This window comes from Trichechus manatus, unplaced genomic scaffold (assembly GCF_000243295.1).
Source record: "Trichechus manatus latirostris isolate Lorelei unplaced genomic scaffold, TriManLat1.0 scaffold00030, whole genome shotgun sequence".
NCBI classification, from domain to species: domain Eukaryota; kingdom Metazoa; phylum Chordata; class Mammalia; order Sirenia; family Trichechidae; genus Trichechus; species Trichechus manatus.
The window spans coordinates 14983550-15005686 of record NW_004443966.1 but is presented as its reverse complement, the minus strand read 5'-3'; the positions used below and the strand labels follow the sequence as shown (position 1 = coordinate 15005686).

At 40.4% G+C, this 22137-nt stretch overlaps 2 protein-coding genes across 2 annotated transcripts in view; both read right to left on the bottom strand.

Annotated features, from left to right (window-relative positions):
• Window positions 1-3001: 3001 nt before the first annotated feature.
• Window positions 3002-5137, bottom strand: RPLP1 (ribosomal protein lateral stalk subunit P1). Its single transcript, XM_004374701.2, has 4 exons — window positions 4925-5137; window positions 4286-4360; window positions 3335-3452; window positions 3002-3121 (listed from the first exon to the last, which is right to left on the bottom strand). The coding sequence occupies exons 1-4, from the start codon at window positions 4994-4996 to the stop codon at window positions 3042-3044; spliced, it is 345 nt and encodes a 114-aa protein (XP_004374758.1). The 5' UTR covers window positions 4997-5137; the 3' UTR covers window positions 3002-3041.
• Window positions 5104-22137, bottom strand: part of KIF23 (kinesin family member 23) — a 32863-nt gene continuing 15829 nt past the window's right edge. Inside the window, exons 12-23 of the mRNA XM_023729864.1 lie at window positions 21933-22052; window positions 21619-21745; window positions 21164-21322; window positions 19572-19729; window positions 18493-18666; window positions 18017-18196; window positions 17414-17725; window positions 14074-14304; window positions 13031-13113; window positions 12774-12855; window positions 12066-12136; window positions 5104-5245 (exon numbers count right to left, since the gene is read on the bottom strand). Coding sequence (XP_023585632.1) covers window positions 5104-5245; window positions 12066-12136; window positions 12774-12855; window positions 13031-13113; window positions 14074-14304; window positions 17414-17725; window positions 18017-18196; window positions 18493-18666; window positions 19572-19729; window positions 21164-21322; window positions 21619-21745; window positions 21933-22052 — 1839 coding nt within the window. The remainder of the gene's footprint in view (window positions 5246-12065; window positions 12137-12773; window positions 12856-13030; window positions 13114-14073; window positions 14305-17413; window positions 17726-18016; window positions 18197-18492; window positions 18667-19571; window positions 19730-21163; window positions 21323-21618; window positions 21746-21932; window positions 22053-22137) is intronic.

Genomic DNA, 22137 nt, shown 5'->3' with positions numbered 1-22137 from the left:
AACCAGCCCACCACGGGTGACCGTGCTCGTCTTTGAAATACCAGTGGCACAGCTTCTGGCACCGTAAAAACCCATTGCCATCAAGTCAATTCCGACTCATAGCGCTATGAGTCCAGCACCATAGCAACACACAAATCGCCACAATGCAACCAACTGACAGACGAGTGCGTACAGGAGCATATTATACATACTGGTCTGCAGCTTGCCTTTTTCACTTAACAAGGTATCTTGGGTATCTTTCAACAGCAGCACTCCCTGCTAATGGCTGCAGGAAAGCATCAACATTTCTTCAATCCACTTCCTGTCATTCACTCTCTTTATCTGTTACAAACAATGCTTCAATGAAATTATACATATATTTAAAGGACAGGTTCCTCCAAATGAAATTCCTGAGTAGAAAGTAAGGGCTGTTTTAATTTTGAGATATAAACAAGTAACCCTCCTTAAAAGTTGTAGCAATTTACATTCAAACTAACAGTCCATTTTCCCAAAGTTTTTACATCTTCCTTCAAAATGGGAAGGCACTTATTAATTCCTTCATTCATTAACATACCCATTCATTCATTCTTTCAAATAATGTTCATTATGCATCTTCCATATGTCAGGCCCTGGGCTAGGGGCTGAGTTTGTTCTAATCCAGGAGTTTCCAATCCCAATTCAGGATTTCAGATTCATCAGGACAGCTTGTTAAAAATACAGATTCCAGGTTGCCTCCCCACAAGTGCTGATTCTGGGGCCTGTGGAGAGGGCTAGGAGGCAGGCTTTGTTGTCGTTTATTTCATTCTGTTTTTAAACAGCTTCCCAGGTGATTCAACCAAGATTAGAAATAGATGATAAACCGCAAAAGTAGAGCAAATCTTTCTGCTCCTTTCTCTGGGCAAAAGCGCTTTCTGGAAATGAACCTTCTGGGGACATCCAGGATCCGTTTTCCCAAAGTAAAAGGATGGGAAACTAGTTAACGTGATCTAAACTATTAATGCCCCAGCGCCCAAATCTGTTGTTCTCCAGTCCTCAAAAGAACAGCCCTGTGACAGGAACCGATTTACAAATCTGCCTGGCCCCGTTCCCTCTGGTTAATGAAAGTGCTGCAATCTCCTGATATAGTGGTTTACACAACAGACTAGTTGCGTTAACCGACTAATCCAGAGCCCGGGACCATGAGGCCACCAGTAACGCAGACTTAAAACCTTTTACTAGCGGGATTGAGGCCAATGGACAGACGCAAGAGACCCAGGGCTCGCGCGCTCCCCTAGTGGCCAATAGTGCAATTGAGAAGTTCCTGTTTCCTGGGCCACGCTCAGCTACTAACCCCGCCTCTCTCCCCACCCCTTCCTCCCAGCGCGGACATTGATCGCCGAGCGGCGGGCTGTAAAAACCTGAGTGCAAGCGTACAGCTCTTCTGCTAGAGAGGTGCTGGGTTCTCTACGGCGTAGAAGCCCAGGTGAAGTGAGAAAACCAGCCAGACACCTGACCTCAGTCTCGGAGCAGACTCACATCTTTCTCCCAGAGTGGCTGGTGGGTTCCAACCACTGACCTTTCTGCTAGCAGCCGAGTCCTTAACCACTGCGCCACCAGTGCGACCTCCTATCACTTTAGGATGAAGGCATGTGTAAGGTTAGACCCGGTACCTTCCTTATCTTGGTGGGAGTTACCACGGGAAGGCCTGAATACTTGTACCCAGCAACCTGGAAGGCTTGTGGGGTGGCAGGCTATGTTGGCGCTGCAGTGGAAAGAGCATTTACCTGCCCAGAGACGTGGGTTCTAGGCTCGGCTCTGCTCATCATTGCTGCTGCTCCAGTTCCTCCTATCTGGGCCCGTTTCCTCACGTGTAAAACGCGAGTCGGCCTGATAAACACACACTGAACACCGACAACGTGCCCCCACTGTAGTACTGCAGGTACAGACGAGCAAACCAGACAGCCCTGGGCGACGAGAACTTAGTTATGGAGTGGGAGACAAGCGCTCAACAACCGGTCAGATATAATTACACGTCTGCTCTGAGCCGGGCTGGCCCTCCTGAGGTATGCAGTCGGAATTAACTCGGGTAGGAGTCAGTGACCCAGGAGACAGAAGATAACACAGCAAAAGGTCTCTAGGGTGAAACATGTCTTTCAGCATGAGTATTTTTAATCGGACTTTCTAACACTCAAAGCAGTGAGAAGCTTCAGCGAATTAAATCAAGTACAACTTGGAAGATTCTTTGGAAGCCTGCTATTTTAGTAAATATGTTAAGGCCCCTGGGCCTCTGCCCTAATGTAAATAAGACTATGAAAAAGGTGCTCAAGTGTCTGGCCTTCAGGAAATCCTAGATGCTATTGTACATATGGCAGCAAGTGCTCTGGTGTTTAGTGGAGACTGTAGATGAAAGCCAGTCTGAGTTTTCTCCTTTCTAGCATGGCTGTTTTTCTTGCTCTGCTCAAACCTTTGTTCTTTCCTACTACCCCAACCCTTGGTTTTATTCTTCCTTCCCTTCTAGGACCCTGAATGCCATTTAGAAAAATTTGAACTGGTTCAGTAGTCATGACTAGTGTGCCCTGCATGTCTTGGCATTTTGTAAAGTGATGATCAGCTTCCACTCCACGCTGTTAACTTTGTTAGTTTCTCAAAATACACGTTTGAATTTTGGCTTCATCTACTTGGTGTTAACCGAGGACTTAAGTCAATTTTCCCCACTGCTTTAGTGCTGCTGTGAATGAAAATCAACCAGCATTTGCTGAGGGACAATACATACATACTAGGTATTGTTTAACTAAACTCTAGGGATACAGCAGCCAACAGTCTACCACCAGAGGCTGAGCAGTCTGCTCTGACCCTTTCTTCTCCCACATACTGTAACCTGAGGTGCATTCTTACTACAGTGTCAAGATTGTGTTACGATCTCCCACCTGGAGATGGTGGCAAGGAAAAAAACCAGGCCATGTGTCACGACAGAAGAAAGGGTTGAAGAGGCGAGACCATCTTTGCAGACCACATCCCCAAACAGTAGTAAAATCAACAGCTGCAAAAAGTTCACCTTTTATTGAACATGTTACAAAAGGGATTTAGTCAAAAAGACCAAAACCCATGTCATCATCGGACTCTTCAGATTCTTCCTTCTTTGCTTCCACTTTCTTTTCCTCAGCTAAAAGAGAAAAAAGTCAAAATCGCATCTCAGTATTTTAGGCTCTGAAGATTGCACTCCAGACCTTTCAAAATTGCCCCCTCTGACTTTACTCAGCACCACTAAGCAATGCCTCAGGTTTCCATACATCATCTAAGTATAATGAGCTTCACTATAAAACTATTTGTTGCTCTCCACCCTCCCTCCCATACGAAAAGTTCAAAAGCTTCCTACCTGGGGCAGCAGCAGTGGAGGGGGCAGGTCCTCCCGCTGGTGCAGCCCCAGCTGCTGGGGCAGGTCCACCAGCCCCGACATTGCAGATGAGGCTCCCAATGTTGACGTTGGCCAGGGCCTGCAACACACGCGGCACAGGTCGAAAACACTTCGGTTATATTACTCAACTGGTTAAAAAAAAAATACTGCACCTCCTTCCAACTTACAGTCAGCTGTTCCCAACACTACTCTGCCTTCTCCTGTGCTGGAATCACCTTACATTTTGTCTGCTCATGAACAATTTCTGGTTTGGCTTTTGATCGTCAAGACTCAGACAGCTAATACCTATAGACAGCTAATACCTAAACCAGCTGTTTTAACTTGTTGGCAGGGAATTCAAGCTTCCTGAAACACTCAAACGAGGACCCTTTCTACAGTTCCATGTCGCCATTTTCCAAGGTTCAACGCAAGGAATTAGAGGTCGTTATTACTTTCGCTTGCCTGAGATTAAGTAACCAATACAATGGCAAGTAGCTACTGCCAAAGTACCTTGGCCAAGAACCCTATCTTCATTAGTCTTTCATATCCCTCACACGATAAATGGTCAATAAAATTCAATTTTTCTTAAACCACAGGATCCTACGAGTCGAAATGACTCGATGTCACATCATCATACTGGAAGGATTTGCCTGGAGTAACACTGAGGGCACATTTTGAGAAGAAATTACCTGGTTTTGTTAACCTTGGTTTGAGAACAGGAGGGAAGAGAAACCAGAGTCTGAGATCAAGAAGAGAGAAAGCCACACAAAGCACGATAAACTGAAACCTTAATAAAGTATGAACGCGAAACTCCAGTAGAATATGGGGCCTGCTGACACTTGCTGAAAGTGCCTTGGTGTGTACATCCGCCCTAATAGTAAACAATGGGTCTTCCCCACGCTGCTAAAGGTCACTTGCCCAACATCATCTCACCTTTGCAAACAAGCCAGGCCAGAAAGGTTCAACGTTTACACCGGCTGCTTTAATGAGGGCATTGATCTTATCCTCCTAAAACAAATAAAATGCCAACCGGTCAGAGAACAAAACGTAGCTTTCGTGAGCATCTCCAAAATACTGCAAATTTAAACACTTCTTCTTAAACTCTGTATGGTTCCGAGCAAACGAAATGCATCTGCGCCTGCGTGCCAGGGACCTTGCAATGCTGCGAGTTCACCGCTGCCATTGCACACGGTGGGACCAGTAACTTGTCCGAGTCCCACAGCTATTTTAATTTACAAGAGACAAGAGCAGAGCGCTCTCCTCCACACCGCGCCGCCTCGCCACAGGCCGACTATACAAGACCAAAGCGGTTCAAGGTCATCAATGCTTTAAAAGCACACCAGGAGGAGGTATTAAGTGTCCTGGAATAGAACCACGTGCGAACTAGGACGCCAGGCGCCGCGGAAGGTTTTTCTAAATAGGGTTCTCCACGTCAGACAGCACCGCCGTCCGCGAATCCAGACCCTTCCGCGCGGGCACGTGGGCCGGGTGTGCGCCTCGGCGGATGCGGCCCGCCTCGTAGGATACGTGGGGAGCAGGCCGCCGCCGCCGCCGGCCCGGGCCCGCACTCACCGTCACGGTCACCTCGTCGTCGTGCAGGATAAGGGCGGAGTATATGCAGGCGAGCTCGGAGACTGAGGCCATGGCGCGGGAGTGCTGGGCTGGCGGCTGCCGAGCGCGGTGCTAGTCGCCGGATGAAGTGAGCGCCTCACCCCAACGCGGCCTTAGCTTCCTCAGAAGAACCGAGCACCTTAGTCGCAGCTGAGGAAAGGAGTCCGCACGCTTGCGCGCAGCTTCTTATGCCGGCCACATGGACCAATCGGCGCGCGCTCCTGGCGGAAGAGGCGGAGCGGGAACCGTCGGCGAGGAAGGTTTTGAGGCGCCTGCGCGCAACTCGTGACGCAGGTTGCGTGTTTAAAAAGTTGCTCGGAGGAGCGAAGTACAGACTCGCTTGGTTTTGTTAAAACCCAGGGCTTATGAATATTTTAAGTATTTTTTAGAGAGTCGTTCCCTCGGTAAATGGAATTCACCCCCATTGGTTTGACTTAGCAGTAGCTACTGTAACCCTTGTAACACTATTTAGGTGATTATTTGTGTCGCCAGCCCGTGTTCCAGCAACAGTGACCTCCGGGAGGGCAGGAGCTATGTTACATTTTGGAAGCTTCAGTGCTTGCTCAGTGACTTCTATATAAGTAATATAGAAGGAAAGAAGAAACTTGAGCTTTAAGATAGCTGTAGCATTTGAGAGCCTACTGTGTATTGATCCACACTCTGAAAGGATTCATTTAATCCACACATAATAGAAGAGGTAGGTACTCTCTCCATTTTACAGATGGCAAATTTTACTTTTAGGAAACTTTTATTAAGTCAGTGCCATTATCTCGTAATCATCCCTGACCAAACTTTATCGGAATCCCCCTCTTCAGGATCCTGCTTGGGAAAATCTTGGCCAACAGTGGTAAATACCCCGAAATTTTAAATACATAACCTTTTAAAACTATATAAGCTTTGTATTGGTACTGGAATGTGTTGTAGGCACAATCACTTTGAAGACCAAATTGGCAAAACATGATTAAAGTTGAAGATGTGCATAGCCTGAAACCAGCAATTCCAGTCCTGATTTCTACCTAGAGAAACTCTTATATGCGTGAGGGTCCAAATACAAGGCTGTTTCCTGAGCACTATGTGTATAAATTGGAAATACTTTCTCAGTAGGGTTATAGGTAAGTGCGGAATAAGCATAAAGCAGTGAACGTAGATGTGTCAATATGGATAAATCTGAAAAACACAGTTAAGTGAAAAAAAAGTTGCACAAGGAATCCAGTTAGACTCCATCACTTAAGTACATGACCTAGAACAGAGCACTTTGCTTCTGTACAGTGCAAATAATGACGGTCCTGTTTGTCTTTGAGTGGCACAGATCAAATCGGATAATTACTGAAAGGTCTGGAAACTAAAACACTAAGTAATGTAAGGTATGAAATAATCACCACTCATTTGTCAATTTGTCATACTGTGGTGGCTTGTGTGTTGCTGTGATGCATGAAATTTTGCCACCAGTATTTCAAACACCAGCAAGGTTACTCGTGGTGAAGAAAACCTTATGAATATCAGTGGACCATTTTCTGATACAGTGCTGGTAGATAAGCCCCTCAAGTTAGAAGGCAATCAAAAATACAACTGGGGAAGAGCTGCTTCCTCAAAGGAGAGTCAGACCTTAATGATGTAGATGGAGTCAAGCTTTTGAAATCTTCATTTGCTGATGTGGTATGACTCAAAATGAAATAGCTGCAAACATCCGTTAGTAACTGGAATGTGGAATGTACTAAGTATGAATCCAGGAAAGTTGGAAGTTGTCAAAAATGAAATGAAACACTTGAAGGTAGCTATTCTAGAAATTAGTGAGCTGAAATGGACTGGTATTGGCCAGTTTGAATCAGACATATGGTCTACTATAGCGGGAATGACAAATTGAAGAGGAACAACATTGTCAAGAAGAACATTTCAAGATATGTCCTGAAGTACAATGCTGTCAGGGACAGGATAATATCCATATGCCCACAAGGAAGAGCAATTAATACGACTGTTCATATTTATGCACCAACCACTAATGAAATTGATCAAACATGCAATCAAGATGCATTGATAATTACTGATGATTGGAATGGAAAAGTTGGAAACAAAGATGAAGGATCGGTAGTTGGAAAATGGCTTTGGTGATAGAAATGACAATGGAGATCACATGATAGAATTTTGCAAGACCAACAATCTATTCATTGGAAATACCTTCTTTCAACAACATTAACAGTGACTATAAACGTGGACCTCACGAGATGGAATACACAGGAATCAAATCGGTTATATCTGTGGAAAGAGATGATGGAGAAGCTCTGTATCACCAGTTAGAACAAGGCCAGGTACTGACTGCAGAACAGACCATCAATTGCTCATATGCAAGCTGAAGTTGAAAATTGGAACAAGTCCACAAGAGCCAAAGCACCACCTTGAGTATATCCCACCTGAATTTAGAGACCATCTCAAGAACAGATTTGATGCATTGAATGCTAATGACCAAAGACCAGACCAGTTACGGGATGACATGAAGGACATCATACATGAAAGTAAAAGGTCATTAAAAAGAAAGACCAAAATGAATGTCAGAAGAGACTCTGAAACTTGAACACAGAGTAGCTAAAGCAAATAGAAGAAAAGAGGAAGTAAAACAGCTGAACAAAAGATTTCAAAGGGTGGCTCAAAAAGACGAAGTATTATAATGAAGTATGCAAAGACCTGGAGTTAGGAAACCAAAAGAGAAGAACACACTCGGCATTTCTCAAGCTGAAAGAACTGGAGAAGATTCAAGTCTTGAGTGGCTGTATTGAAGGATTCTATGAGCAAAATATTGAATGATGCAGGAAGCATCAAAAGATGGAAGGAGTACACAGTCACTACCAAAAAGAATTCGTCTACGTTTAGCCATTTTAGGAGGTAGCATATGAACAAGAATTAGTGGTGCTGAAAGAAGTCCAAACTGCACTGAAGGCATTGGCAAAAAACAAGGCTCCAGAAATTGACAGAATACTAATGGAGATGTTTCAACAAACAGCTGCAACGCTGCAAGAACTCACTTATCTTCCTTGAAATTTGGAAAACAGCTACCTGGCCAACCAACTGGAAGAGATCCTTATTTGTGCCCATTCCAAAGAAAAGTGATCCAACCGAACGCAGAAATTATCAAACAGTATCATTAATATCACACCCAAGTAAAATAATGCTGAAGATAATTAAAAAACGGTTGCAGCAGTACACGACAGGGAACTGCCAGAAATTCAAGCTGGATTCAGGAGAGGATGTGGAATGAGGGATATCATTGCTGATGTTAGATGGATCCTAGCTGAAAGCAGAGAATACCAGCAAGATGTTTACCTGTGTTTTATTGACTATGCAAAGGCACACGACTGTGTGGATCATAACAGATTACAGATAATATTGCAAAGAATGGGAATTCTAGAACACTTAATAGTGCCCTTGCGGAACCTGTACATAGACCAAGAGGCAGTTGTTCGAAAAGAACAAGGAGATACTGTGTGGTTTAAAGTCAGGAAAGGTGTGCGTATCCTTTCCCCATACTTGTTCAGTCTGTATGCTGAGCAAATAATCTAAGAAGCTGGACTGCATGACCAAGAATGCAGCATCAGGATTGGAGGAAGACTCATTAGCAACCTGCAGTACACAGATGACACAACTTTGCTTGCTGAAAGCGAAGAGGACTTGAAGCACTTACTGTTGAAGATAAAAGGCTGCCGCCTCCAGTATGGATTACACCTCAACATAAAGTTTCTGATGGTACAGGAGAAAAGTGGGGTGCAGAATTCAAATTCTAGTGGAAAGACTAGACTTAATGGTCTCAGACTGAGACTGGAGGGACCCCAGAAGACATGGCCCTCAGACTGTTAACCCAGAACTAAAACCATTCCCAAAGCCAACTCTTCAAAGAATAGACTGGACTATAAGACATACAGTGATACTCATGAAGAGTGTACTTCTTTAGTTCAAGGAGATACACAAGACTAAATGGGCAGCTCCTGTCCGGAGGCAAGATGGGAAGGCAGAGAGGGTTAGGAGCTGGTTGAACGGACACGGGAAATCAGAGGTGGAAAAGAAGAGTGTGCTGTCACAATATAGGGAGAGCAACTAGGATCACCTAACAATGTGTGTATAAATGTATGAGAAACTTAACTTGAGCTGTAAACTTTCACCTAAAGCACAATTTAAAAAAATTAAGTGACGCATTGCATTGGGCAAATCTGCAAAAGACCTTTTTAAAGTGTTAAAAAGCAAAGATGTTACTTTAAGGATTAGGGTGCGCCTCACCCAAGCCATGGTGTTGTCAGTCGCCTCATTTGCATTAGAAGCTGGAAAGTGAATAAGGAAGACCAAAGAATTGATGCCTTTGAATTATGGTGTTGGCGAAGAATATTGAATATACCATGGACTGCCAGAAGAACAAACAGATCTATCTTGGAAGAAGTACAACCAGAACGCTCCTTAGAAGGAAGGATGGGGAGACTTTGTCTCACATACTTTGGAGAAGGACATCATGTTTGATAGAGAGTCAGCAAAAAAGAGGAAGACTCTCAACGAGATGGATTAACACAGTGGCTGCAACAATGGGCTCAAGCACTTTTTAACAATTGTGAGGATGGCACAGGATCAGGCAGTGTTTCTTGTGTTGTACATAGTATAGCTACGAGTCAGAATCGACTCGACAGCACCTAACAACAATAATGATCTGAACAGACAATGCTGTTTTATAAAACATCAGAAATTGCCAACTAAAATTAACAAACTAGGGCTTAGGAAATTCTATAGAGACACAATCATTAGCATAGCAAAGTAGTTAAAGGGCTTGGATGTCAGAGTTGTACTTAAATATTTACAATTTTGGGGTCCTTGAGCAAATCCTAACTCTCCCAATCTCAGTTTCTTTACCTATAAATTATGGGTGTCCGTACAGGGTACCAGACACACAGTGAATACTCAACAAGCCACAGCTATTCTTTAGACCTATTTAAGAAAAGCATTAGTTGTCCTTGCATTTCCCTTTACTTTTTGTAGCCCAAGGACTTAGTAGATTGAACATAGTGTTCCTTAAGACATATTTCATTGCCCCAGATTCCTCTATCATAGTAAAAACTTTCCGTGTATTATCTTTTCAAAAGAATAAGCAATATGCCATTTGAAAAATTATGAAATAATCCAGAAGTGGAGACTAAATCCTGTTGCATCTCCTGAAACAGGATTTAACCTTTACAGTGATAGTCTGAAGCATTCTAAAAGTGCACCTATAAATGCCATTGCTTACTGTTACATGATTAGTGACAAATAAGTCGACTTTGCCCTTTTCCTTTTGGCCAAGACTAATACATCTTCACCATTAATGAAAAACTGATTTTAAAAAAACTATCATTTTAGTAAAAAAACTCAGCCTCAAGATACCCAGATTTAATCAGAAAAAAAAATTATATGTCATCCAGACAAGAATGAATTATTTCACCATGCTTTTCAATAGTACATTTTCTGATTTGTGTCATCCCCAAACCGTGTTTTTGTTTAAATGTCTAGAAGAGCATATTTAATATGTATATATTATTGTCAAACAAAAAATGACATTGTCCATTTAACGGCAAATCACTTCATACTTTTAGTGCTTTCTTTTCATTCATCCCACAAATACTGAGCGCCAGCTACATGCAAAGGACTCCACTGGGTGCTGGGAGTAAGTGTTATTAACGACCTCCACATAACCCTGTAGTTCTTGGGGTTTTCTTTGAACTCTTTTGGGATAGCTGTCAGAAAGTGAACATATACATACAAAATTTAAAATAACTCCCTAAAATGGTCTTATGATTGGTCACTGACATCTTTATTTTGAAAGTTTGAATTGTTAAATATGTCTAAAGTGCATTCTTACAGCTAATCAATAGCAGCATTTGTTTTCTTTACAAAACCTTAAAGAAATATTCAGACCAGAGCTGGAAAAGTCACAGTAAAAAATAAGGCATGATCTAGATATAGTCTTCCTGAATCACCCAAGACAAACACTTGCATGAATTAGTTTATATGCATACAAGAAATATACAAAAAAATTGCATTATAAAAAAGTTCATACAGCAATGAGGAAAAGGGGTCTCTCTCTGCTATTAATATTAAATATGGGAAGGCATATAATATAAAAAGGTCGTTAAGTACTAGATGTCTTTGGAACCGTAGGGGAAGCTTTGATGTAGGCCAGTGTACGCTATATCCCTGGTCTGTGATGCTCAACAGAGCTGGAGTTCCACAAGACGACTCAGAAGAGTGCTTCTGGCATGGCTTTGAAGGAATCACCAACACAAATGAAAACGTTCTTTTGTTTCTGGGACTGTCTCAGCTTACGGCTTCTTGCGCCTAAAATATAAAAACCAGCATTTAGTGATGAATGTTGCAATTACTGATGCGTTCATAAAACTGAATCTTTAGGAGCGCTTTGAGAATTCCTATTTTATCAAAAGAAAATTCACGTCCTTCTGAGAGAGCAAATAACTTGTAGTATATGCTTATCTAGCATTAAACTTAGAAAACAGGATTTCTCATCTTCCTCTATCCTGTCTTAATGCTTTTGCAAATTGCCTCAGGAATGCATGTGTTGAAAGTGGACACATGGGCTTGTATAGGAGATATCTGAAAAGAACGGCTTTTACTAAAATATGGAAAAACAGGCCAGACGCCTGACAGTGTTTAATAGAGGGGGTAAAACATGTGACTCCTTTGCCTACCATAAATCCTGCCATTCAGCTTTATTTACTGTACTGAACATTCTTGCTGTAGCAAGACCAAGAGGCAAGTCAGGAAAGAATGAATGACACTAAATTCCACACTAAAGCCTTTAGCATTCCCTCTTTACAGGCGATCTCACTTCAGCCTCTGAAAGCTTTGGGAGCTGGCCAAATATGAACAGTCTCCATCACCTCCTGTTCTCACCACCCTGAATGCTTTTCTCCAGCCTTCCGAGCTCTCAGCACTGCTGCTGCCTACTACAGTCTTCCCAGCTATGCCAAGGTCTACATAGAAATCACTGCTTTCCTCTTAAAAGCAAGGGGTTGGTAGGGAGAAGGCATAGTGGTGGAAACAGAAGAGGGCATACACACACAGCAATGCCCCAGCTACTCACTTGGGTTGTGCGTGATGCTGATAGCCGGGTCCCAGCTGAGATCCCGCTCTCATCTCCACAGCCATGGAACACTGACAGGAAAAACACGAAGAGGAAATATAGCTCCTCTCAGCTCTATTTAAAGAACAGGCTCAACCAAGATGAAAGCCAGCGTTGCTTTCTATAGTTCAGCAAAGATGCCTATGTTAAAATACTGGTCAGATACTTGCAATTTATTTCAGACAAAGGCCACATCCTGGCAACTTCTCTCATTCAAATATGAGGAAGAGGAGTTCTTGAGAACATTACTGGCCAGGGCCGGAACTTGGCCTCCCAGCCCCGACAGCCCCCACATTCCCATGCTCTTTGCACATGAGGCTGTCATCAGGAATACCACAGTCACCCAGGGAATTGCCAGCGAGCTGCCTCTGAGAAGATTCCCATCAATTTGATGTGAATTCTTGTTATTCTAGACTGATACTCTCTGACTCAATTCTATGGCTCTGTCCCTCTGCACAAAAACAAGCTTTAAACTGAAGAGCCCCATTATGGCCAGACCCAAACAAACACAAGGTGTCTTCACAAGTTTGGTAACTAACAAGCCTATAAACTCCACGGCACCAAGAGACTGTACCTGAGCTTCTTCAAAGAGCATAATAAGCTACAGCTGTGGGGTTTAAAACATGACACCCCTAATTTTTATTAAGCGAGTATTTAATTTACCCCTACCCTTGTTTCTACATCGGTCCATTCACACTCTGTACCATCTGGTTGGGCAGGTGTTACTGTGGAAGATCTCCGCTTTCGACTACTGAAAAAGGGGAAACAATTATTTTTGCAACTAAGAACAGGAAAAATATTAGAAAGGGCAATACTAATCTACACCCCTTCGGATAATGAATGATAAATTTTATAGGATATTTTGTACCTCGAGAGAGCAGCTAAGAAAACAGCATTGTAGAGAGACATCTTTGATGATCACTCACCCACTTGGTGATTCTTGTTTTAAAGTCTCAATATCAGTAAACTGAACAGATTGTCCACCACCCCTTGTTTTATAAACATCACCCTAAAGCCAAAAGAAAAGGTCACTGTTACACTTTGATACATCCAAGTAATAAACACACATATATTGTATTTCAAATTGATCTCAGGGCTATACTGTTTTATGGAAACTCCCACCCACAAAACCAGATGGTACTTGGGACTGATGAGGTTGTACTATTAAAAAACTTATAGAAATTTGAGTATATGTCTCTTACTAAACAAGAGAAGTCAATCCAATATAATCAGTAGCATTCATGAAGGGGAAAAAAATTTCCTTTTTGGTCAGCCTTTAATTTTAAAAGCTAAACTGCAGTAAGTTTCAAGAAATCTGCCAGAAACTTCTAAAAGTTCTAAGGCGTTGAACCTTCTTCTCTGGGTGTAGCACCCGTATGTTCACTGTCAGTACTGTAATTATAGCAACTATCCTCTAAACTGAATTTGAAATGAAAAGCTTTTTTTCCCCTCAGTCTTGTGTTTGACTTCTCTGATTATTCATTGACTTGATGATCAAAAGAAAATTCTTCTACAGACAGGCAAGTCTCCTCCTGGGACAGGGCTTTGGGTGGCTCAGTGCTGAGTAATTTTGATAGGTCAAGTATTCATGTGGGCTTTTTATTTTGAACTAACAAATAGCAAAGTTAGGAGTTCTTTGTTTAGGTTTACTTTTCCAGAGGGGGTTAAAATTAAATATACAGTAATTAAAGAACCAGCACATTACAGCTCTATCTGGAGTTCCTCTAACAAATCTGAGAATCGAAACCCCATACAGAGGAAAACAGCAGATTTAGTCCCAGTTTAGCAGATTCACAAGTGAAGCCATTATTTTAGTTTACTGCTAACAAACAAAAAGGTTACAGCAAACGCCCATTTATGTTCCAGTTGACACTGCCTATGTGTCGTCAAAGGAATAGTAGGGCAAATGTTTTTTTTTTTTTTGTTAACTTTTTATATATTTTTTCTTCCTGTGTAAATTTGTTTTTACCTTAATTAGTTTAGTTTCAATCTCCCCATCGGAGGCTAGTTCCTGGTGGGTCAGCATGTACTTCTCACACTTAGCTAGAGCCTTTTCATTTGCAACAGATACTGTGATGGCATGAGGGACATGTGGCTGCATGACTGTTTCAGTTTGCACGTTAGAGGCAGGCTTATGATCTACCCATCTGTCCCCTGCAGAGCGTGATCGTCTGTGTCGGAGACGAACTGGTGGTGCATTCTGATCAGATTGAAAGAAGAATCAAGAAACAAGCATAACCCAGAATTAATTTAAGTGAATTGTTAGAAGTGCAGCAGGTTTGGCTCTATTGATGACAATATCAAAACAAATGTGCGAAATTATCAGAAGCTAAATATGCTATTCAAGTAATGTTCTCCTTGTATTTAAGCACAAAACCAACAAGTACCTTTTAATACCACCTTGTGTGTGTATATATCTATATTCTTCCAAGGAGCTTCCCTTTCAACAAAGAATGGAAGGAAAAATTCTGGTAATGCTGCTAGTCTTTCCTGCTTAGGTGGTGTTCAGGACAAATAATTCATTTTTCATCCTAAATCAAAAACCAACATTTGTGCCTGGTAATATGAGGCAATCTACTAGGTCCACAACTCTTTTAAAAGCTTCAGTAAGATCAATAAAAGCCCTAAACTTATCACAGGCCTCTAAGCAGGAGACAATGACAATCCTTATACAAAGACGGGGAAAAAAATAATAAAAGCTGGTGAAGCTAAATAGGACAAAATACTTAAGAGCACAAGGTATACTAAGAATTCAATATATAAGACAATCAGAATATAAATTACTTCTGAACACTTCAGTTAGTATCTTAACATTTCAAAATAGAACTTCATGAAAAGTTCAAGGTACAATAATGGCTAAAACATGACAACCAATTTTTTTCACTAAAGCATTTCATAAAGGTTCCAAGATCCCAATAAAGAATATAGTCTATCAGTCTCTACCATGCAATAAAAAACTAGCTGCTTCCAGTCAAATGTCAAGTAAATCTGGGAAAATCAAATGTAACACATTCAGCCTAAGAAAAAAATACTTTTCAAAGTTAATAATTTGAAGCAATTAGTTATCTTTGGGATGTTGTGAACATCTTCTGTTTATAAAACTGAAAATAAAACGTCTGTCACAGGCCAAATCCTTCAAAGCTGGTCAAATATCAAGATTCCATTTCAAAATCCATACCTGGAGAACAGAAGCATTTGCCCTGTATAATTACAAGATATAAATGAAGCACGGGTGACAGCTCTAATCATTACACTATACAGCATGGTCCGCCTAGTTCGCCACTAAAGATGGCTCAGCCTCGAAGCAAGAAACTTTGTATTCTTAAAATGGTTCCCTTAAAACTGAAGAAAAAGTCTGGCTCTTATGATCTGACATTTAGCAAGGCAATTGTTTTCTTGAATATATTTAGCAATATATCCTGAAACCAGCTTCAAAAGCACCACACAGACTTTTTGGGAAGATGTCTTTACAGTCTACTAGTATTTATGAAATAAATGATATGTCAAATTTCTTCCTCACTGAAGTATATAAATTTAGTCCACCCAAAGTAATTTTTCACCAAAAAAATCTGAGATGCTTATATATTAGCCTTAGAGTAACTTTTCTGCTGCACTTCTAAAGAGTTTGATTTCAGGTGAGAAGTTAAAAGATCTCCAGTAAATCCTCTTAGATATCTCCTAACCAAATTAGATGCTACATTGCATTAGTGTTGACCAGACACAACCAGGCCTGGAACAGTTTACAGTGTGTAAACTTTCATGAAATAAGGGGATTTACTAGAGTTGATCAGAAAGACCATTCACCATAATTTGTTCCCTAAAAAATGTTTGAGGCAAAATCCACACAGTAAAGTACTTTAAGAGACTTTAGAATAATCTGTTGCCTTGTTAAATACTTTAGCATTCATCACCATCCCTTAATAATCAGGAATGTGGGCACATTTACAGCTCTAAATTATACAAGAAAATCTACAACAGATATTTACTATAAGATTAATTTGTCTAGAAAAAAAATTCTAAATGAGCTACGTTAAGATTTTACTAAATGTAAATTAAGAGTATTAACTTGGTCCATTTATTCAGATTCAAAGGAAAACTGTAACAACAAAAATGTAAGTGAATTTGTTTAAACACCCTTGAATGCGGCAGAGCCCTTATAAATTTGGATAAAGCAATTAAAATTGAGATTAAAAGCAATTTTTGGACATCTAAACCTTCAATAATTACAAAACAATTGGCCTGGCCTCTTAAAATAGTCGATGTCATGAAATTTTTTTAAAAAAGGTAAAGGGATTATTTTATACTAAGGAGATTATTTTATACCAAATGCAGTGCATGCACCTTGATAGATCATGGATTGAAAAAGGAAAGTTTGGGGACAACTGGGAAAATACAAGTATGAACCATATATAGAAGATACTTATTAATGTTAACTTCCTTAGATGGTCTAAGGATGGTAGTTATGAAGGAAAATACCCTTATTCTTAAGATATGGGTGGTAAAGAATTTAGAGATAAAGTGTCGTCCAAGGAAAGGTCCAAGGTCCAAGGAAAGGAAAGGTCCAAGGAAAAAATGTCTATAGATCAATAAAGTAACAATTGGTAAATCTACATAAGGGTCAAATGTTACTGTACCATTCTTTCAACTTTGGGTTTGAAATTTGTCAAGATAAAAGATTGGGGAAAACAGTTTAAAAAGCAAAAGTTCAAAAACAGCAAAATATTTAATTTGGAGAAAACTAAACCCATTGCCATCGTGTCGATTCCGACTCATAGCGACCCTACAAGACAGAATAGAACTGCCCATAGCGTTTTCAAGGCCGTAATCCTTATGGAAGCAAACTGCCACATCTTTCCCCTGAGGAGCAGGTGGTAGGTTCCAACCACTGACCCTTCAGTTAGCAGCCAAGCGCTTTGACCACTGACACTAGGGGTCCAAGTTGGAGAAAGGGAACCAAAAGAAAAAAATACTCAAAGTGTACTCTGATTTTGATTCACTGATTTTGTGCGCTACTCAATAGCTTATGTAACTGAAAACCAGATTGCTTTGGGATCTGCCAAACTGAGCCAGATTCAGTGAACGCAAAAGGCATTATTTCTGTTGCCAAACATGTTTGTGCTTTCTCAGATGAAGAGCCAAGCCTCAATTTCAGGGTGACCTGATTCTTTGAAATTAACTAACATAAAGATTCGACCTTGTTTATATCAGAGCCCACCCATCTTTCCATTGAACTTTCTGAACCAAGTTATATAAAAACATAGGAGATAAAATCTATTGCTTCAATGCTTTAAAACAATACTGGCACTAACCCCGCAGCAAGGATCCTCTTCTATTTCTATCTCATTTCTGAATGTAGGAACCACCTCCCTGCCTTCAGTCCAGTACATCCCTCGCCTTCTGTCTGACACGATACAAGTTTTACTTTGTCCTGGCTCCTGCTGCCTACGCCTTGCAATAGATGTGGCATTGAGAGGTGTGTTGTACGGAGGAATTTTCTGCTCCCATTCCGAAATACAGGAAGCTACAGAAATGCTGCTGCAAGAGTTAGAGCGCCTATGTAGCTGTGGCTGGCTCATGAGTTGCTGGCCGTTGGAAATCTGAGCAATATAGTTACTAGAAAGCTAAAAAAAGTGAAGAGAAATTAATGAACACGGCTGAAAAACTGAGAAACAATTCATTACTTTTCTGTAATTTTAGCACATTAAGACTTAACATTATAATTATTTATACTAAATTACTAAATTTCTGTGCTAAATTTGTACTATATTGTACTAAATTTAGAAATATTTAAAAACTAAAAAGAAATATAATAATATAAAATAAAAAATAAAAATTTTATCCGCACTGAAAGCCACTTAATCAAAACAAATTTTCCCTAGTACGAAGTTACCGCAGAGCTACAAATAACTTACAGGTACTGGCGACGGAGAAACAGATCTTTGAGTAACTTTTTCTCGATCCCGCTCCCGAGAGGGTCTCTCTGGCTTTTCCGTTTTGGGTTCGGTGACAATAGCCTTCAGCTGTTTCAGTTTCTCATCCTTGACCCAGAGTTTATTCTGCATCTCCAGCTGTTTGGCTGCTACTCGACGCTCCTACAGATCATCAACGCCAGTTTATGCACTAATTCAGACACACCAGAGAAGCTCCCAGATTGCCTGACCACTGTATTCCTCAAACTGACAGTTCTCCAAGTCTTCCTGAGAGTTAACTATGCTTTACCATGCTAATTAACCTGTCATGGATTTTGAGGACAGTGAAGATGAACTCTGTAGTGGCTACTATTGCCAGCACCGTCAAAACCTGACCCCAAGTACAATAATACAAAAACAAACTACAATTTCAAATAAATCGTCCAACTCTGAGACAAACGTGCAAGAATGACACTCACACATTCCTTCTCCCACTTCATTGTTGTTTCTGTCACCATGCCTTGCAACCTGGCCTCTAATCTGCGCTTGTCAGAAAACTGCCGCTGAAGTTTCTGATTCTGGGTTTCAAGCTCCTGTTGCAGATTGCGCTTATCTTCTTCATAAATAGTAGTCGTTTTCTCTAAAATCTCAATCTGCAAAGGTAGACCATTATGCTCCACATTTGATATGTACACGTTTTCTATAGCTATAAAACAATCTTTCTTAATTTGCTTATACAAGCATAGTTATGGGAAGAAAATCAGAGAAAGTACTTTCCTCCTCTAATATTTCATCTGAATTTCCACCTCCATTCCTAGAAATAAGAACCTATTAAACAAGTTCCTCACTGGAAGACAAAGTTATACTTGACTTTCCTCTAAAATTAAGGCCTAAAATTTTAATTTTCTAGGTTATTTTCAGAATAGAGAAAATTGTAATGAGATTAGCTTCTCTCTTGTGTGAATGTGTACTTCCCCAACCCCTAAATGATCCTCTGTAAATGAAAGAACAAGCATGTATCACACAGTGCTGCAACATTCCCAGACAAAACAGTATTTCCTTCTAGTCCATGGGAAGGAGTCAATCCTGAGTTTAGGCTCTTTCACAATCTGATTTGTAAGAACAAATAGGGATCCAATTAACATTTACTGAGTATCTGTCATACTCAAGACACTATGCTGACACTTTTATATTATTTCATTTAATCATTTATTTCATGTGATTATTTTAAGAAATATATTGAGGAAATATTTCTAATAAATGAAAAAGCAAGCTATAATTAAAGGTAAACTCTAGAAAGTCCTATAGAAAGTTCACTTTTTTGGGTTAGGGAACATTCTGTTCAATTGCTAAAGTCCTACTCATAAAATTAATACCTGTGTATGATCCCTTTTTTCTCTTGTATGCTTTTCACTCTTTGGAATGGGATGAAGATTTATAAATAACCAAGTGATGACTTACAGTAAGCAGTGGTCAGCGGTCAAGGCCACAAAGCAGAACAGCAGAGGCCACTGTTAAACAGCCAGCACATCATTATAATAATAATGCCAAAACAAACCTTGTATTCTAAAGTTTTGTTTTTCTTTTCCAGTCGTTCTATTTCCAATTTCTGTCCTGAGATCACCTTTTCTTTTTCATTTAGTTTTCCTTGAATGTAGTTTTCTTTATTTAAGACAGCACTGTCAAATTCTTGTAACAAAGCTTTAAAAGTAACAGCTGAAACAAAGGCACAACAGGCAGTTTTACTCCAAATCCAAAATTACTAACAAAATAAACTTTAATTAAGATACTTTATAAATCATCATGGTGACCCCATGCGTGTCAGAGAAGAACTGCCCTGGGTAGGGTTTTCAGTGGCTGTAATCTTAGGGAAGTAGATCATCAGGCCTTTCTTCAGAGGCACTTCCGGGTGAATGCAAACCTCCAATGTTTCAGTTAGCAGCTGACTGTTAACTGTTTGAAACACCCAGGGAAGGGAGTTACAAACATGGAAAAGAAGTTAGAATGAATCCTGAGGGGTTGGACTGCAGTTAGAGGTAGCTGTGTGAAGTCAGGGTTAGATAGACAAATCTGCTGTTGGGTGGATTCGAACCACGAACCTTTCCGCTAGCAGCCCAGTGCAAACCGTTTGCGCCACCCAGGGACTTTATGGTGTCGCTATAAGTTGGAATTGACTGAACGGCAACAGGTTGGTTTTGGTTTTTGGTGTATAAAATATAGCCATTCAGCAAATCTCTATTTGAAAGTCTGGCTGTAAACAGAAAACAAATTTGAAAGGATATCAGGAGTGTGATTCTCAGGTCTACAAAAGACGTCCACAATTCTGCTTATTTCTAGGGGGAAGAAAAAGCTAAGTCCTTCATTTTGCACTATGGCCTCCCCCTTTCCCATCCCCTATGACCCACTTATTTCAGGCCGATCACCTGCTTCAGAACAGCTGTCAGAATAGAAACAGCATAAGGTTTGGGGTCAGACCAGAGCTCAGCTCTAAGTTAGACCAGACTTGAAATCCCTAGTATACCACTTACTAGTGATGTGACTTTGGGCAAGTTATTTAATGTTTCTGAGCATACTTCCTCATTTCAAAATGGGGATTTAAATACCACTCACCTCACAAGTTTAAGATTAGAATGCATTGGTGATGATAACAAAATAGTAGGTACATTCACTGAGCACTTACTTTGTACTAGTTCTCATTATTCTACGTGATTTTCATACATTATCTCACTTAGCCTCACAACAACCCCTGAGGTAGGAACAATTACCATTTTGCAGATAGGAAAAATAAGATATGGATTAAGTCATTTGCCCAAGAACACAGTTATTAAGGGGTAATATGTCAAGTGCCTATAAATAGCAGGAGTTAAAAACAAAGTAGCTATTATTGCTGTGCGTCCATCATGTCGGTAAAAAAAAAGGGAGGGAGCACACACACACCCATTTTTCTTTTGTTTTACTGTCTAGGAATATAAAAGAGAGCTGTAGAAAAGATACTCCTTGTCAGTCTAATGAAACAATGCCTTGAGCACTATAAAGTATAGAGACAGAATAACCCTTCCCTAAATATGCACACCACCAAAGAACTTAAGATTCACTGCAGATTCTTTGCATTTCTGAAGTTGACATGATTGCAAACAATTTTGCCCTTACATTGTTTGTTAAACCCATCAATCATTATTTGTCGTAGGTGATGTCGTTTCTCTAAGGCTTCAATCAGCCTGGGAAGGGTCTGCTCATCGTTGATATCCAAAATTTCACAGGATGGTAAAGGCGGAAAACTCTGCAAAACCACATCTGTAACCAATGGTTCTGTATTGAATTATAAAAGAATTATAAAAGTTACACAGTGGAGAAAGAGCTTATTTAAACAGGTTTAACACTGTGATTCCAGCCCAGTCCAATTAACCATGTAACTTCTAGAGTCTTCATAATCATACCCCCTACAAAATGAGTATGTAACAGGAAAAATCTCATTTATACTTTAGTTCAAATTTTTTGCACTTGGTTCTTAAAAGGATGGAAGCAAACAGTTCTCTTATGTGGAAAAAGACTTTGAAAAATATGAGACCAGTCACTGGACAAGTGATATTAACACCAAATCATACCATCTCCAACTGGACCTCCCCGAGCCTGGTTTCTGAATCGCCTCCCAGGTGTTAAGCCACATATTGCCTTGTCTACTGGTCTTGCTACTTCAACTTCTTGGGTCACTTCTGCAAATCTCATCACTTGCTAAGATACAAAACAAATGGAATTTTTAAAAAATAAGTATATCTAAGTCCTTCAGAAATCATCAAATAAGGAAATATAGTTTGGTTGTTAGTTCACAGTTCAAAATGTCATTCTTCATATCCAAATAATTATCTGTTTTCCCTACAGAAACTCTGATACTTTATAGGATAAATAAATATAAAATTACCAAACTTTCTTCATAATCTTCAGCCTTTGGATTCACACACACAATCATGCGCACTTTTCCTTCCCCGTCAAAGTAGTTCTTGAACAGATGGGTTAACTTGGAATCTCGATATGGAACCATCTATAAATACATCCAAATCCAAACACATGAGGCAAAAAAGGCACACAAATGAAAGTACAAATGATTACAGAAGACGACTGTCTAC

Excerpts from the sequence above, each read along its gene's own strand:
- RPLP1 (XM_004374701.2), bottom strand. The coding sequence starts at position 4,996 with ATGGCCTCAGTCTCCGAGCTCGCCTGCATATACTCCGCCCTTATCCTG. Across the intron at positions 4,361-4,924 it reads ACGACGAGGTGACCGTGACG|GAGGATAAGATCAATGCCCT; the intron begins GTGAGTGCGGGC and ends TATTTGTTTTAG. Across the intron at positions 3,453-4,285 it reads GGCCTGGCTTGTTTGCAAAG|GCCCTGGCCAACGTCAACAT; the intron begins GTGAGATGATGT and ends CGTGTGTTGCAG.